General features: G+C 58.4%; 1 protein-coding gene across 10 annotated transcripts in view; it reads right to left on the reverse strand.

The window, feature by feature from the left end:
• The window catches only part of KIFC3 (kinesin family member C3), a 57,244-nt gene that overhangs the window by 2,227 nt on the left and 41,707 nt on the right, over window positions 1–13,310 (reverse strand). For all 10 annotated transcript variants that reach the window (XM_057493063.1, XM_057493064.1, XM_057493062.1 and 7 more), the window contains 13 exons: window positions 9,753–9,818; window positions 9,061–9,204; window positions 8,704–8,943; window positions 8,011–8,184; window positions 7,295–7,442; window positions 7,081–7,211; window positions 5,814–5,925; window positions 4,360–4,541; window positions 3,297–3,401; window positions 1,508–1,638; window positions 912–1,035; window positions 590–719; window positions 271–500 (listed from right to left, as the gene is read on the reverse strand). In XM_057493063.1, coding sequence (XP_057349046.1) covers window positions 271–500; window positions 590–719; window positions 912–1,035; window positions 1,508–1,638; window positions 3,297–3,401; window positions 4,360–4,541; window positions 5,814–5,925; window positions 7,081–7,211; window positions 7,295–7,442; window positions 8,011–8,184; window positions 8,704–8,943; window positions 9,061–9,204; window positions 9,753–9,818 — 1,917 coding nt within the window. The remainder of the gene's footprint in view (window positions 1–270; window positions 501–589; window positions 720–911; window positions 1,036–1,507; window positions 1,639–3,296; window positions 3,402–4,359; window positions 4,542–5,813; window positions 5,926–7,080; window positions 7,212–7,294; window positions 7,443–8,010; window positions 8,185–8,703; window positions 8,944–9,060; window positions 9,205–9,752; window positions 9,819–13,310) is intronic.

Below are 13,310 nucleotides of genomic sequence, written 5' to 3' on the forward strand. Positions count from 1 at the left end.
CACAGCCAATGGGCTCTAGTTTTCCTGGAGCAGACAGGGAGGGAGGTGCAGCCAGAGGGCACCTGAGGTGGCAAATGGAGGCACCTGGGGGGCACACAGGGTGGCCGCGGCCAGGTCTGCTGCAGGGCCAGACTGGAGCTGCTCAGGACAAAGGTCCCTTCCCTGACCAGCCTGGGGTATCTGGGCCACAGTGGCAGGGGTCCCCGGTCTTGGTGCTGACCAAGCCCCTACACACCAAGGGTCCCCTGCCTGGCCCACTGCAGCCCTCACCTGCACCACCATGAGGGTCTTGCTGTCCCCACTGAGTGAGTCCTGCAGTAGGTAGGTGAGCTTGGAGTTGCGGAAGGGCACGTGGCCCTGACGGGATCGCAGGGCAGCAATGACGTCTCCCAGCGCTGACAGGGACTTGTTGATGTGCTGTGCCTCCCGCAGGCGGCTGCCCTCAGCCCCCGACTTGCCCACTCGCTCTGAGCCAGCCAAGTCCACGAGGTTCAGCTTACCTGCAGGGGTGGGTGCTGGCAGGTCAGGGCCGCCCCTTGGGGCTGAGTGCTAGGGTCCCTGGGCCAGGCTGCCTGTCGCCCTCACTCACCCGCAGTGCGGAGGCCTGTGCTGCAGTCCACGCCGCGCACTGTCACAATGAGCAGGGCGTGTGAGCGGGAGCTGTGCTCGTTCAGGTTGGTGAACTCTGTCGTGCGGTTGGTGTGGCTGAACTCAAACACCTGGTGGGGTGCAGGGAAGGGAGAGGCACTGTGTTTGGAGTGGGGTCCTCAGAACCCCTGTGGGGGGGTGTCACCCTCTGCATTTTATGGAAGAGGAAACAGGCTGAAGAGGCACGGGGACCTGGCAGAGCTGTCCCCTTTCCCCCAGAGCCAGCATTTCCCTGCCCCCTGCCCCCAGCCCCCAGCCCCCACCTTGTTGATGTCGTCCACGCCCTGCACCTGGAACTCAGTCAGTCCGGGCACATACAACTGCCCACTGCCATCTGGGCACAGCCGGATCTCCAGCTTCTCTTGGGGCTCCTGCCCCAGCAGGTCCCTGTAGGGGCAGGCGGGACAGTCACTCCCTCTCCCTACTTCCACCTCTACTTGCATTGCACACGGTCCCCCCGCTGAAGTGTGCCCCCCAACCCATCACACCTGCAGGAAGCCTTCCTTGACCATCACCAGGCCCCTCTCTCCTCCAGCTCCTCCCCTCCCCTCGGTCCACTGAGGAGCAGAGACTAAGTGCTCCCCAGACGAGCTGTGGCGGCACTACTCCTGCCCCTCATCTGTCACCACCTGGTGTGGCCTGTAGGTAGGGCGAGGCTATCTCAAGGGGAAAAGGGGCACTGGGGCCTGGGAGTCCCGGGGGCCTCAGAGAGAGGCTGCTGCCCTCACCCACTGATGTGGGGGTAGCTACGGCCCCTGACTTCCTCCTTTAGGGAGAGCCCACCTCCCATCACACACGGCTCCACCAAGCCCTGAGGCCCAGCCGCCCAGGAGGCCTGTGCCCCGGGCCAGGCTCCCACCTGAGGACCTCATTGTAGATCTCGGCCGCACTGACTGTGATGGTGTACTTCCAGTCAGACGCCTTCTCCTGCACCTCGGAGAAGAGCAGCTGCAGGGCCCGCTGGTTGATGCCTGGGTTCTCAGGGGTCCCCTGGGGGAGGAAGCAAGGCCCCAGTGAGCCGAGCCTCTCCGCAACAAGGGGTGGACCAAGCCGATGCTCACCTGGTATCCGGCCCCATCCCCTCCGGCTCCCCTTCATAGGCCAGCTTTCCTGCCCAAAGCGTCCACGTGGATGCTAGTTTGTCCCCAAGACACCTTCTACCAGCTGCAAGCAATTTGAGCCCCTTGGGCCTCAGTTTCCCCACTTTTAGAGTGGCACTGCCCTGCCAGGACTGAGCTATGACTCAAAGCAGAGTGCCTGGTATGGGCCAGCACACAGGGGCAGCTGAGCACCAGATGCATACCTGGTCTGGTGGGCTACCTGGGTGGGGGCACCAGGAATGTATGATTTCCCTGCACTGCCTAGAGGGGGCTCAATGGCATGGAGGTCCTGAGCTAGGTTCTGTGGGTGGTGGAAGGGAGGCACAGGCAGAGCTGGCAAGTGTCTTGGGGCAGGATGGGTTAGCTGGCCTTTCTAGAAGGAAATCTGGAGTCCTCACCTGGGCCATCACCTACTCTAGGATGGCACCATCCCCCCTTCCACTTGTGCCTCTTGGGCCTCCTGGCCGGGCCTCGTACCCTAGCATCCTCTGGCCTCGCGGCCTCGGCCCTGCTGTTTCCTCTGCCTAGAGTGCTCTGCCCCACATCCCGTAGCAGCCCTGTCATCTTCAGGTGTCTGTTCCACTGTCGCCTCCTCAGGGAGGTGGTGAAGAGGGCAGCTTCCTTTCCCCCTGAACGCCCGCTCCCTCCCTCACCGCTGGCTCCTCATGCCTGGCTTAATTCTCCCTGGCCCCTGACTGGACACTGTGGGCACTGCTGTCTCCCCCTGGTGGGGTGGCCCCCGGAAGCAGGCATTCTGTGGTCACAGCCTGACGCACGCAGGCCTTAGCAGGTATTGTTGGAGGAGAGATGCTCCTGAGGTTCACCCCAACTCTTAGGCACCTCAGGACAGAGCTGGGAGCCCATCCCCATCCCTTCAACCTTCCCATCTTGCTGGCCTGCCCCCACTAACCAGTTTGTCAATTCCAGAACTGAGGAAACAGCAGGTCCAGACTGGGAAGGGGACCATCAGGGGCTGTCCAGCCCTCCCAGCCTGTCTGGACACAGAGTTGCCTGCCCTCTCTCCATACCCACAGAACCCCACGGCACCCTGTCAGGAGCAGGGAAATGCTAATTAACAACCAAAGACACCCCCAAGGGCCCAGCTTTCTATTTGATATGCAGTGGAGACTCTTCCCTCTCTCAATGCCACCCCTCCCCATGGAGAAGGCATGGCCACAGGCAGGGAGATGAAGCCCTGCTCAGCCCCCAGGAGCCAAGACCCACCCACCAAGATCCACCATCATTCGCTCTGGTTCCCCAGGAGCCCAATAAATGTGTGGGGGTAAAATGAAAGCCGGTCCTGAAAGACATCGCAGTGGTCTACCCTGGGACTTCAGGTGGAGATCCCTCTGCTGTCGTCAGCATGCCTGCTGCTCCCCGATATACACTGGGACCATCACAGGTACACTTGAGCAAGGTCACCTTTTCTTCAGGCCCGGTGCCTCTGGGCTAACAAGGATACCTGTGGGCTCTACTCCTGTACCTTAAACACCCCAGGACAGCAGCAGCAGCAAGGGGTAGTCCTCACTCTCTGAAGCAGGTACCCACCTCCATCGTGTAGGTCTTGCCGGCGCCCGTCTGGCCATAGGCGAAGATGCAGACATTGAAACCATCGATGCAGGAGGTGATCAGGGCCTGCACTTCCTGGAACACCTTGGGAGGGGACATGGGATGAAGAAGCAGGGCTGTCGGAGCCACTGCGACCAGGGCCCACCACCAGCTCCAAATCCATCCACCTCCCCCTGAGCGCTCTCCCCTTCAGCAATAACACAGCACACCTTACTGCAGAGAACCTGCTCCCAGTGGAGGAACTCATGACCAATAAGTCACTTAGATATCAGCGGGTAATCTGGCTGCCAAGACTGAAGCAAAGATAGGGCAGCACTCACTGCTACCAACACTTGAGGAAGGAGCTGCCCAGTCCTGGTGCTCTAGAGCCCCCAAGCCCCCAGCTTCTCTCACTCTAAAGGAGTGTTCAGCAAAATGAAGGCAGAGGCCAGGGCATGCCTGGCACCCCTCACGGCTGGTCTGCCTGCTAGCAGACAGGATGAGGACAAAGGTAAAGCCAGGCATGGGGACAGGAGGTGCAGGCAAGAGGGGGCTGGCAAGATGGCCCAACCCCATCCCTTCAACCTTCCCATCTTGCTAGCCTGCCCCCATTAACCAGTTTGTCAATTCCAGAACACAGTGGATGCTGAGAATAAGCAGCTCTCACAGGCTGTGGGCAGGGGATGGAGCGGGTGAGGGCGTGGGGGTTGGGCAGCAGGGGGAATCCTAGAAGCCCCAGGGGATGGACCCAGGAGGTGCTCCTGGCTGGGGGAGCCTGCCTCAGTGGTCCAGGGTGGGCAGGGCTGTCAGGGACCACAGCGGTTGTGTGTGGAAGGGGCTCTGGGGTGGGAGGGGCCACATGGGTATCATAGGCTGTGTATAGATTTATCTTTCCCACCAGAGGCATCTGAGGCCCTCACTCTTGGCCTCCCATCCTCTTCTCTCCTCCTTACCCTCTGGAGCCTTCCCTTTCTGTCCACGCACCCTGCCATCTCCCCCTCGTGAGTCTCTGTCTCCACCTGTCCCCTGCTCTCTCTTCCTTTCCCCAGACTGCCATACTCACGTCCTGCTGTGAGGCCCTCGGGGAGAAGACCTTGTCCAGCTCAAAGGACACAGGCTTTCCTTTATGTAGCAGGTGAATGACTGAATCATCATCGGGATCGAAGGTCACAGCATTAGTCGCCTCAGGTCCTTCTCTGTCCTCTCTGGTGACTGGCCGGACCCGAGCGATCACCCGGATATTCCCTGGATTGTGGGGGGGAAGGGTACACGCTGGGTCAAGACCAGACTGTGTCCACACTAGTGTGCATTGGTGCCTGAGCAGGCTAGTGGCTCAGGAGCCCCCTGCCTTTTAAGTGAGGGTCCCCAGCACAAGGTGGCCTACAAAGCTGTTATCAGTCATTCACACTATAGTATGAATCCAGCTAGTACACTCTTCCTGAGTAAACCCAGTTGAGGGTAAGAGCGTCACATTGGAGACAGGGAAGAAAGGTCAATTGTGGGGCTCAGGCTCTGCACCCAGTCCGGGTTGGATACAAAAAAAGACACTCTTTATATCTCTGGACTTCAGTTTCCTCATCTGTGCAATGAGAGGCGTAGGTCCCAGTAAGCCAAGGGACTTGTTCTATCATTCTGAAAGAGCACCAGGAAGGCCAGGACAGGACTTAGGAATCAGATGAGCAAACAGGACCAGACAGCAGGTGGAGACTGGCGGCACACTGAATGGGTACAGCCAGGGGTGTTTGGGGGTGCAGCTCTGATTGCACCATCCCTTTGCTTCAGGCCCTTTGATGGAATCCCAGTGCTCCTGGAGCAAAGAAAAAAAACCCACTACAGCCAGCATGGCCCCACCTTCATCCTAGTGGCTAGTAAATGGTCCACTCCAACCCACAGTCCATGTCTCAGCTCTAGCTTCACCTCCTCCAGGAAGCCCCCTACCCCCAACCCTCCTGACTGTCAGACACCAAGGGATTCCTCTGCAGCCCTGGTAATGGCAGTATTGGGGGTCTCTGGGTGTCCAGTGATCACTGTGTGCTCTCCCAGCTGCAGTAAGCATAGTGAGGGCAGGGACAGCATCTGTAGGGCCCACAGCCATTTCTCAGTGTATGCATGTCAGTGTCTGGAGCAGCGCCTGGCGCAGAGCAGGCGCTCCCTAGACCTCTGTGCAGTGAACAGGTAGTCTCAAGCTTGACCAGGCCTAGGTTAGAACCAGGGGCCCAGCTACCACCCAGTGATTTAGTCCCCCACCCTGCAGCCACCTGGGCTCTGAGGGTAGCCTGCCAGGGCCACTGGGCCACAAGCTTAAGAGCTAGACAGATCCAAAGTAGGCCATTTAGCAGCCGTGCAGTTTTGAGCAAGTCCCTGACTTCTGGGGCCTCCATGTCCTTATCTACAAAGAGGGGATAACAGTAGCCCCCTACTGACAGTGCATGGCTCCAAGAAGTGGTGCTGGGGGGAAGGGCAGGATCTCTGCCAAGCCCGAGCAGGGACCCCCTAGGCCAGGCTCCCCCCGCCCACCTTTCAGCCGCACGAGCTCGTTGTGGCACTTCTTGCGCAGCTGCAGCTCCCGGCGGTACTTGCGCAGCAGCTCCTGGTTGTTGCTGTTCACCTCGTCGATGGCCTGGCCGATCTGGTGAGGAACATGCTGTCAGGGCCCGGCCCCACAGGCCTTGCTTACCTGAGCACTTGCCCCCCGACAGCTGCTCAGTGCCTCCCCAACACCCCAGCCTGACTACTTCCATCACTGTCACACATCAGATTTTCCCAAAACCCCTCCGGGTAGGTATTGCTCCCAGGCCCATTTCACAGAGGAAGAAACAGCCCCAGAGAGTAACTCAAAAGTTGCCTGGCAAAAAATAAAAAAGCCAGGACTCCACCCTTGCTCCACAGCACTAGCCCTGGACTCCAACATGATTCAGAGGGACCCAAGGTCCAGCTCTACCCCTGTGTAGGTGGGGGGACCTGAGGCTACCAGCTCAATGCCTTTGAGCCTCAGTTTTCACATCTGTAAAATGGTGATGACATCGCCTAACTCGTGGGTCTGTAGGACCTGGTAGGAAAAGACCTTCAAGTCACATTCAGAGCAGAAAGCAGCAAGATGGGACCACACAGGCATGCGTCACCCTTTGCTGGTAAAAGGAAAGTGCCTATACATATACCTCCACGTTCACAGGCTTCATCCCCCTCAAAGTGCCCTGGCGGAGAGTGCAGGCAGACAAGCCGCCTTTGGGAGCGTGGTGGGTGGCAGAGAGAGGCCTTTCCTTTTCATCTGACGCCCTTCTGCCAGGTTTGAACTTTCTACCATGTCCATGTATTACTGACATAATTTTTTTAAGTAGAAGAACTCATTTCTATGATCAAAACATATCATTCTTTCTACCCTGCAGAAATGTTGTACAGATCCAAGGAGCCCATGGCTATAAAAGGTTCAGCATGAGCATGTAGGAGGTACTTAAGAGACGTTGGCTATTCTCATACTGACAAGTACAGCTTGAAAAAAATCAAACCTAACAGACATTAGCATGTTCCAGGTATAAGGTATATATATCTTACCTGAGATGTAACGTGTTTGGTTTAAAGAGTCATAAAGTGACAAATACCCAAATACATGCCTTTGATGAGTCTGCTTTTCACCCAGGATCTGAGGGAGGCAGTGTGTGTTGGCGGAGGGGAGCTCCTGTCTGGGGGGCTTTGTCTGCACTTTTGAGGAGAGCGCTGGAGGATGCTGCCTCTACCCGGGGACCCAGAGCCTCTCCCAACCCCGCCCAGCACGGGCTGCACTCACCTCGGCCTTGACGCCCCGGAGGGCCTCCTGCAGCAACAGGGGGAAGCCGCGCACCTGCCGCTTGAGCCCGTTGTAGTCGTTGGTGAGGGTCCGCAGCGCTGGCTGCAGCGTCAGCAGGTTGGTCCGGACGCCTGTGGGGACACACTGGGTGTAAGGCAGACAGGGTGGGGGTCTGAGGTCAGGGGGCACGCCGGGGCCCGGCCAGCCTGCTCACCTGCCAGGTTCTCATGCACAGCCTTCATCTCCACCTGGGCTCTGGCAAAGGCCTCCTCGATGGCCCGGTTCTTGTCCTCCTCCAGGGACTGCATCTCCTCCAGCATCTGCCCGTGTGCCCGTTCCAGCTCTGCCTCGTACATGGCGATCTGGTGGCCAGGGCCAGGAGCATAAGATGAGGGGCTCAGGAAGGAGTGTGGTGGATGCCAGAAAGAAGCCCTCACCCCATGCACACACATGAGTGAACACACACACACTCAGGAGAGGGGTAGGATGGCCCTCTCTCTCCAACAGGGCTGTGAGAGCCATGCAGCTATTTCCTGCTTTAGCCCCAGCATCAACCTGGGTCCCAGCACATAACAGGTGCATAAGCCACAGGCCTGGGAGAGCAGGGAAGGGCTTTTGTTACCACACTGACTAGAGCACCCTTCCAAGAGTGTGTGTACTGGGCTCTGCGCGAGAAGCCTCTGTGATTGTGCCCCTGCGCACTGCTGTGAGGTGTGCTCTGTGCTCACATCATTTTACAGACTAGGAAACAGACTTAGACACAACTTGCTCTTGGTCACATGGCCAGTGGGGAGGGGAGGGACAGGGACCCGGGTCTGTAGGAGCCCCGAGGGCTCACCACTGCACTGTACGGAAGGCCTGCCTCTGGCTTTCTGGCTTGGTGTGCAGGTCTCCCCCAACAGCCCCTTGCACCCCGTGCACCCTGAGCACCTGTGCCCTGAGCCTCGCGGTCAGCTGGTGCGAGCTCTGCAGCTGCTGCTCCATCTCCTTCAGCACCTGCCTCTGCATGGCCACCTGCTCCTGCAGGTGCTGGTTCCGGGCCTGGGACTCACTGAGGGCCTGCTTGGTCTTAGACGACTCCACCTCCACGGTCTTGATGACATACTGCAAGGCGAGAGAGCAATGGGTGCATGGTGGTGCGTGAGAGACTTGACCTCACCCCTGGGGACCTGAGACGTGGCTGGCCTGAGCAGGGGACCCTCAGGGACATCCCATCAAGAGCTCCCCTCAAAAAAAACTAGGGGAGCAGGAGGTCCTGGCTTTCCAGAATTCTGCAGGGCCCTCCCAGAAGCTTCTCATCTTAATAAGCCCACCATGAGCCAGGCTGTGGCCCTGGCCTGAGCACAGAAATACAGGAAGGGCAAAGATGAGGGCAGAATCAAGCGCTGTATTGCACCCATGCATTGGGTGGATGCCTCCTATATGCCCGGCCCTGGACAGCAAGAAGGGGCAGGGACAAGACAGTGCAGCCCTGGATGAGTCCTTCAACCACTCACACCCACTTATTCACCAGGACCAGCCCGCCATTGGTCCGGCCTTGCCCTGGGCGCCAGGGGCCGAGAGAGGTGAGGCACAGTCCAGGTTCACACGGGCACTGCACACAGTCGCTGAGCCCGAGCTCACCTTCACGGGCGGCGACTGGGCCCGCAGGCTGGCGATGGTCTCGTGGCTGTCCCGCAGGCGCCGGCTGAGCCGCTCCTCCTCCTGCGCCTTCTCGGCCAGGCAGTCCTTGAGGCGCAGCTCCACCTCGGCCAGCCGGTTGGTCTTCTGTTGCACCTCCAGGTTCAGCTCTGACAACATGCCTTTGTTCTCCACCACCTCCAGCTGCAGCTGTGACAGCTTGTCCCGGAGCTGGGTGCTCTCCTGCAGACAGAGGTTGGGAGGGGGCAGGGGCAAGTGTGAAGCAGACAGACAGCGGGCAGGGGTCACTGTTAGGCCCTGCGCCCTCCAACAGCACGGTGGCCATGGCCAGCCGCTCACCTGGCTGTGCTCACAGCCCACACAGGGGGCAGCTGGCTTGGTGCGCAGCTCCTGCAGCTCAGCCTCGCAGCGCCGCATCTCCTGCCTCAGCCGCTCATTCTCCACCATCAGCAGGTCCCAGTGCTTCTCCAAGTCGGTGCCCCCCTGCAGAGAGCCAGGGCCCAGGGGGGGCATGTGGCGAGGGCAGATCAGGGTGGGGGGCAGGAAGGAGGGGGGGAGTGAGAGAGAGCAAGGGCAGGATAGAGAGAGGAGGTGGGAGAAAGAGGAAAAAAGAATAAGATAGGCGAGTGAGGGAGAGATGGGAAAAGGAGCTCAAAAGAGACACCGTTAAAGACAGAGCGAAAGCCCAGAGGAAGGTGAAGCGGGAAGTGCTCCTGGACCACCCCCACCCCTTTCATTCTATTTTCCTCAGTGTGAAAGTAACAAGAAAGTCATATTTATACACAGAGTTCACACTTCTACTCTATGTCAGCAAAAGAGAAGGAACCTCCCTCCCCTTAGGGGTCACACGACCTCCGAAGGCCTAGTGAGTGGTGTTAAGTATTTGCGGGCTTCTCTGCAGACTGTGGTCTGCCAGGCCAGGAAGCAGCCCCCACTTGAGCTGGTGTGAGGGCTCGGGAGAGATGGGCTCACACCCCTTGTCTGAAGCAGCCCCGTCCACCCCCCCTTAGGGTGGCACTGTTGAGCCTCACCAGCTCTGATCGAAGACGGCTTGCTTCCTGGGCCTGGCTAATGAGCTTCTCCTTCAGGTTTTCCACCTGTCAGCACAAAGCCGGGGTCACCGAGAGCCTGTTCCTCACCTCCCGCCAACACCCAGGCCTGTCGCCTGACCCCTTGGCTCCAGCCCTCCCTGTGTTCAAGCATCAGGCCACACCTGGGCTCCAGGTGAGAGACACGGGGCCCGGTCCTGAGAGCCTGTGGCACCCTCTCCTGCCACAGGGCCCAGCCAGCCTGGCTTTCAGGAAAGGCCGGGGAGCGAGCGCAGCAGAGGTGACCCCTGCCCCACCCTGAGCCCACGCCAGGGGCAGCTCACCTGGAGGCTCAGGAGGCTGACCCTGCTTGGCACAGGCCCCTGCCAAGGCCTGTGCCTACTTTGGTATTTGTAATTTCATATTCTTTTTTCTTAAAAGGGCTCCCAAATTGTATAAACTCCAGACACTATGAAACCTGGGTCTGTCCTTGCCAGTTCCCAGAATTCCCACTGTGAGCGAGTCTGCCTATGGGGACAGGTCTGGGACCTGCATGCATCCCAGCTCCTGGCCTGCCTTCCTGGAGAGCAGTGGCAGGCGGAGGCTGTTAGGAAGAGAAGGAGTGCACACCCACAGGGAGGCCAAGGTGACCTGGCTCAGCCGGAGCCGGGGGTGGGGAGCCACCATGACGCCAGCGCCAGGAGTGCAGGTCCCAGGGCGACAACCCTTCTCTGGAGCTGTCCTCTAGCTGGCCGCCCTCCCCACAGGGCCCAGACCTTGCCTCCACACCAGCCCACGTCCAGGAGCCTCTCCTCGGGAAATAACCCAAATGCAGACAAAGACTTTGATGCCAGAACTCATCAGAGCATGTTTGGGGTTTTTCTTGCAGAACATTCTGTGGTGACCACCCCTCACCTTGGAAAAGGCAAAGTGAGAGTCAGACTCACTCTGCAGAGGCTGAGGAGGTGCAGTTCACACAAGCAGGCCACTAAGCATGGAATTCTTAGGATTACACAAGTGACACAGTCCACTGTCCACAGCAGCCAGCCGGGTAAGGCAGGTGAGGGACAGTGCAGGCCTGGATGCCCATGGGCCCCCTGAAGGGGGCAGCCACAATCTGCTCTCTGCGGACTTCTGACCTTTCAAGAGTCGAAGGGGCCAGACATTGGGATTTTTCTGGGTGTGTGTATAAAAGCCCCCCACTTTATATGGCTGAGATGCCACCAGGAGTTGTGGTCAGCAGGGGCTCAGAGCTCACTGTCTCCTAGGACTGGAGAAGGTGGCTGAAGCGCGACAGGCTGGCCTCTGCTCCTCTGAGCGGGCTGGGGGAGGAAGTGGGCCAGGGACCAAGAGGGGTCAGCCGGGTGCAAACCACATCCCCAACTTCTGCGAAGAGCCTGGCATGAGGAGGGTTCAGGTCCATCAGCCCTGGAGGGCAGTGAGAGCAGGTTGTATAGGCAGCCCTTCTTCCCTTAGTCATGACATTGGAAATAAGCTGAACACCCAGCATTTGGGGACGATGAGGTGACCATGGCATGTGCACACACAGAGTGTTGTGTGGCTGTTACTGTTATGTTTCTCCGCTGTTTTAAATGACATGGGGAGAGGCTCCTCTTTATATTAAGCAAAAGAAAAATCTGAACACAAAATTGTGTGCAACACAGAGAAGCAGAGGTCTTTGGACTGTAGAACTTGACAAATTCTTTATACTTTTCAGGAATATTTAAGTCTCAATATTTAAGTGCCCTTAAGTAGGTGGGTCTACCTCCTTTGGAAAGGTTGGGGTCCCCGTTCCCTCCCTCAGGAATCATTCCAGGAGGACCCACTTGCACTGAGCCAGAGTCCTGGACAGGCTGCTTCCTCTGGCCTCGCCTGTTCCCAGCACCACTGGCACTCAGATGCAGATGCAGTGAAAGTAGGGCTTTCCAGTGTTTACTTGGGGGTCAAGATGCCTGCCTGCTGCCTGCTGCCTGCTGCCTGCTGCCTGCCTGCCATCTTCCTGCATCCCAGGCTCCTGTTCCCTTCTTACATTACAATTGGAATTCTGGGTGCTCCTGGACTCTGGAATCTGAGGGGCACCCCAAGAGAAGGTGGCAGCAAAATGGGGCAGGCTGGAGGGCATGGAACTGGGAAGTTGACAAAGAGGCTAGAAAAGACCCCTTTTGTCATGATCTCTCAGTCATCTCCTAGCTTGTCCCTGGCAGCAGCAGGACACAGCCCACCAACACGGCAGGGTGGTCAGCCAGGTGCAAACCACTCCATGGCGCACAGTGACTGTGCCCCGGCAGGCCAGCTGCATTTGGGGCTGGGAGGTAAGAATGTGTGCTGCCCAGGAGTGGGACCCTTGCCCTCTACCCAGAGGGGTCTGCCTGGGGAGGGTGTGGGGGAAGGCACCAGTTTTCTCCCGGACTTCACGGGAGAGCCGGAGAGCCTCTCAGATTCAGGGGAAACATGGGCAAGGAGACTGAGACAGGTGGAGGCACCCAGAGAACCAGGCGTGGAGGACGGGCTCACAGCAGTGAAAGTGGGCAGTGAGGAGGTAAGGATGTGAGACCAGAGAACAGGGCCTTCCGGAGTGGAGTCCTGTGGGCGCCCACTTCGTGCTCCCACCCCAGCTCTGAGTCAGCAAAGAGTGCTTGCGTGTATGTGTGCAAAGGCCTCCTCGCTCCGCATGCTTCTCACAAGCCCCCGCCCTGCTGCAGGTGACCAGCACACAGTAGGCACTCAGCAATATAAAGTAACAGCAGAGGGGGGGCAGGCACACTCCTGAGTAAGAAGAGCCAGGCCAAAGGAGGAACAGGCTTCTGCCCGGCTGCTGTGAATGGTGGGTCCCCTGGCACAGTGATGTCCTGACAGCACCATGGCAGTTTCAGGACTGAGCAAGGGAGCAGACCCAGGCTCCTCATCAGCCAGAGAAACTGAGTCACAAACCTGGTGCAGAGGGGCCTCGGCGGGAGCAGAGAGCTGGGGCCTGTCTGCAGACCTGACACAAACCCACATTTATATGTCTCAGAAGAAGGAGCCTCAGCAGAAGGTGGGGCTGCCCTATGTCAGTCTGTTTTCTCAGCTGTCTCCTCTTATCAACAAAAGCAACCTGCTGATTACTTCCCTACCTCCCATCAAGTCTGGCCCACCATCATCAGCTGTCTTCTGAGGAAAAGAAGGCTCTCCCCATGGTGAGACTAAGGTGTTGTTGAACTGGGAAGGCAAGAGGGCCTGGGATCCCAAAGGAATCTCCAGGAAACATGGCCCAGAGGCGAGAGGGACAGCCTGTTTCCAACACACTCCCCATCCCAGGACCCCCGCCTCCTGGCTACACAACGACTAACCAGGCCTGTCTGGTCCACCAGGCCCTGCCTCCATTGCCAAGTTTTCACATTTGAGTCCTTCCACTACAGAGGGACCATTGAGAACATGGACTCTCAGGATGGACTTCCCAGGTTTCTAATACAGATGTCACCTTACCTGCCAGATAACCTTGGATAACCTTAGGCAAGTGTCAACTTCACCATGCCTCTCAGTGTTCTCATCTGTATAAGAGGCTGTGTCATGGAGGATGTC

Source organism: Manis pentadactyla, chromosome 15, assembly GCF_030020395.1.
Source record: "Manis pentadactyla isolate mManPen7 chromosome 15, mManPen7.hap1, whole genome shotgun sequence".
Taxonomy (NCBI): Eukaryota; Metazoa; Chordata; class Mammalia; order Pholidota; family Manidae; genus Manis; species Manis pentadactyla.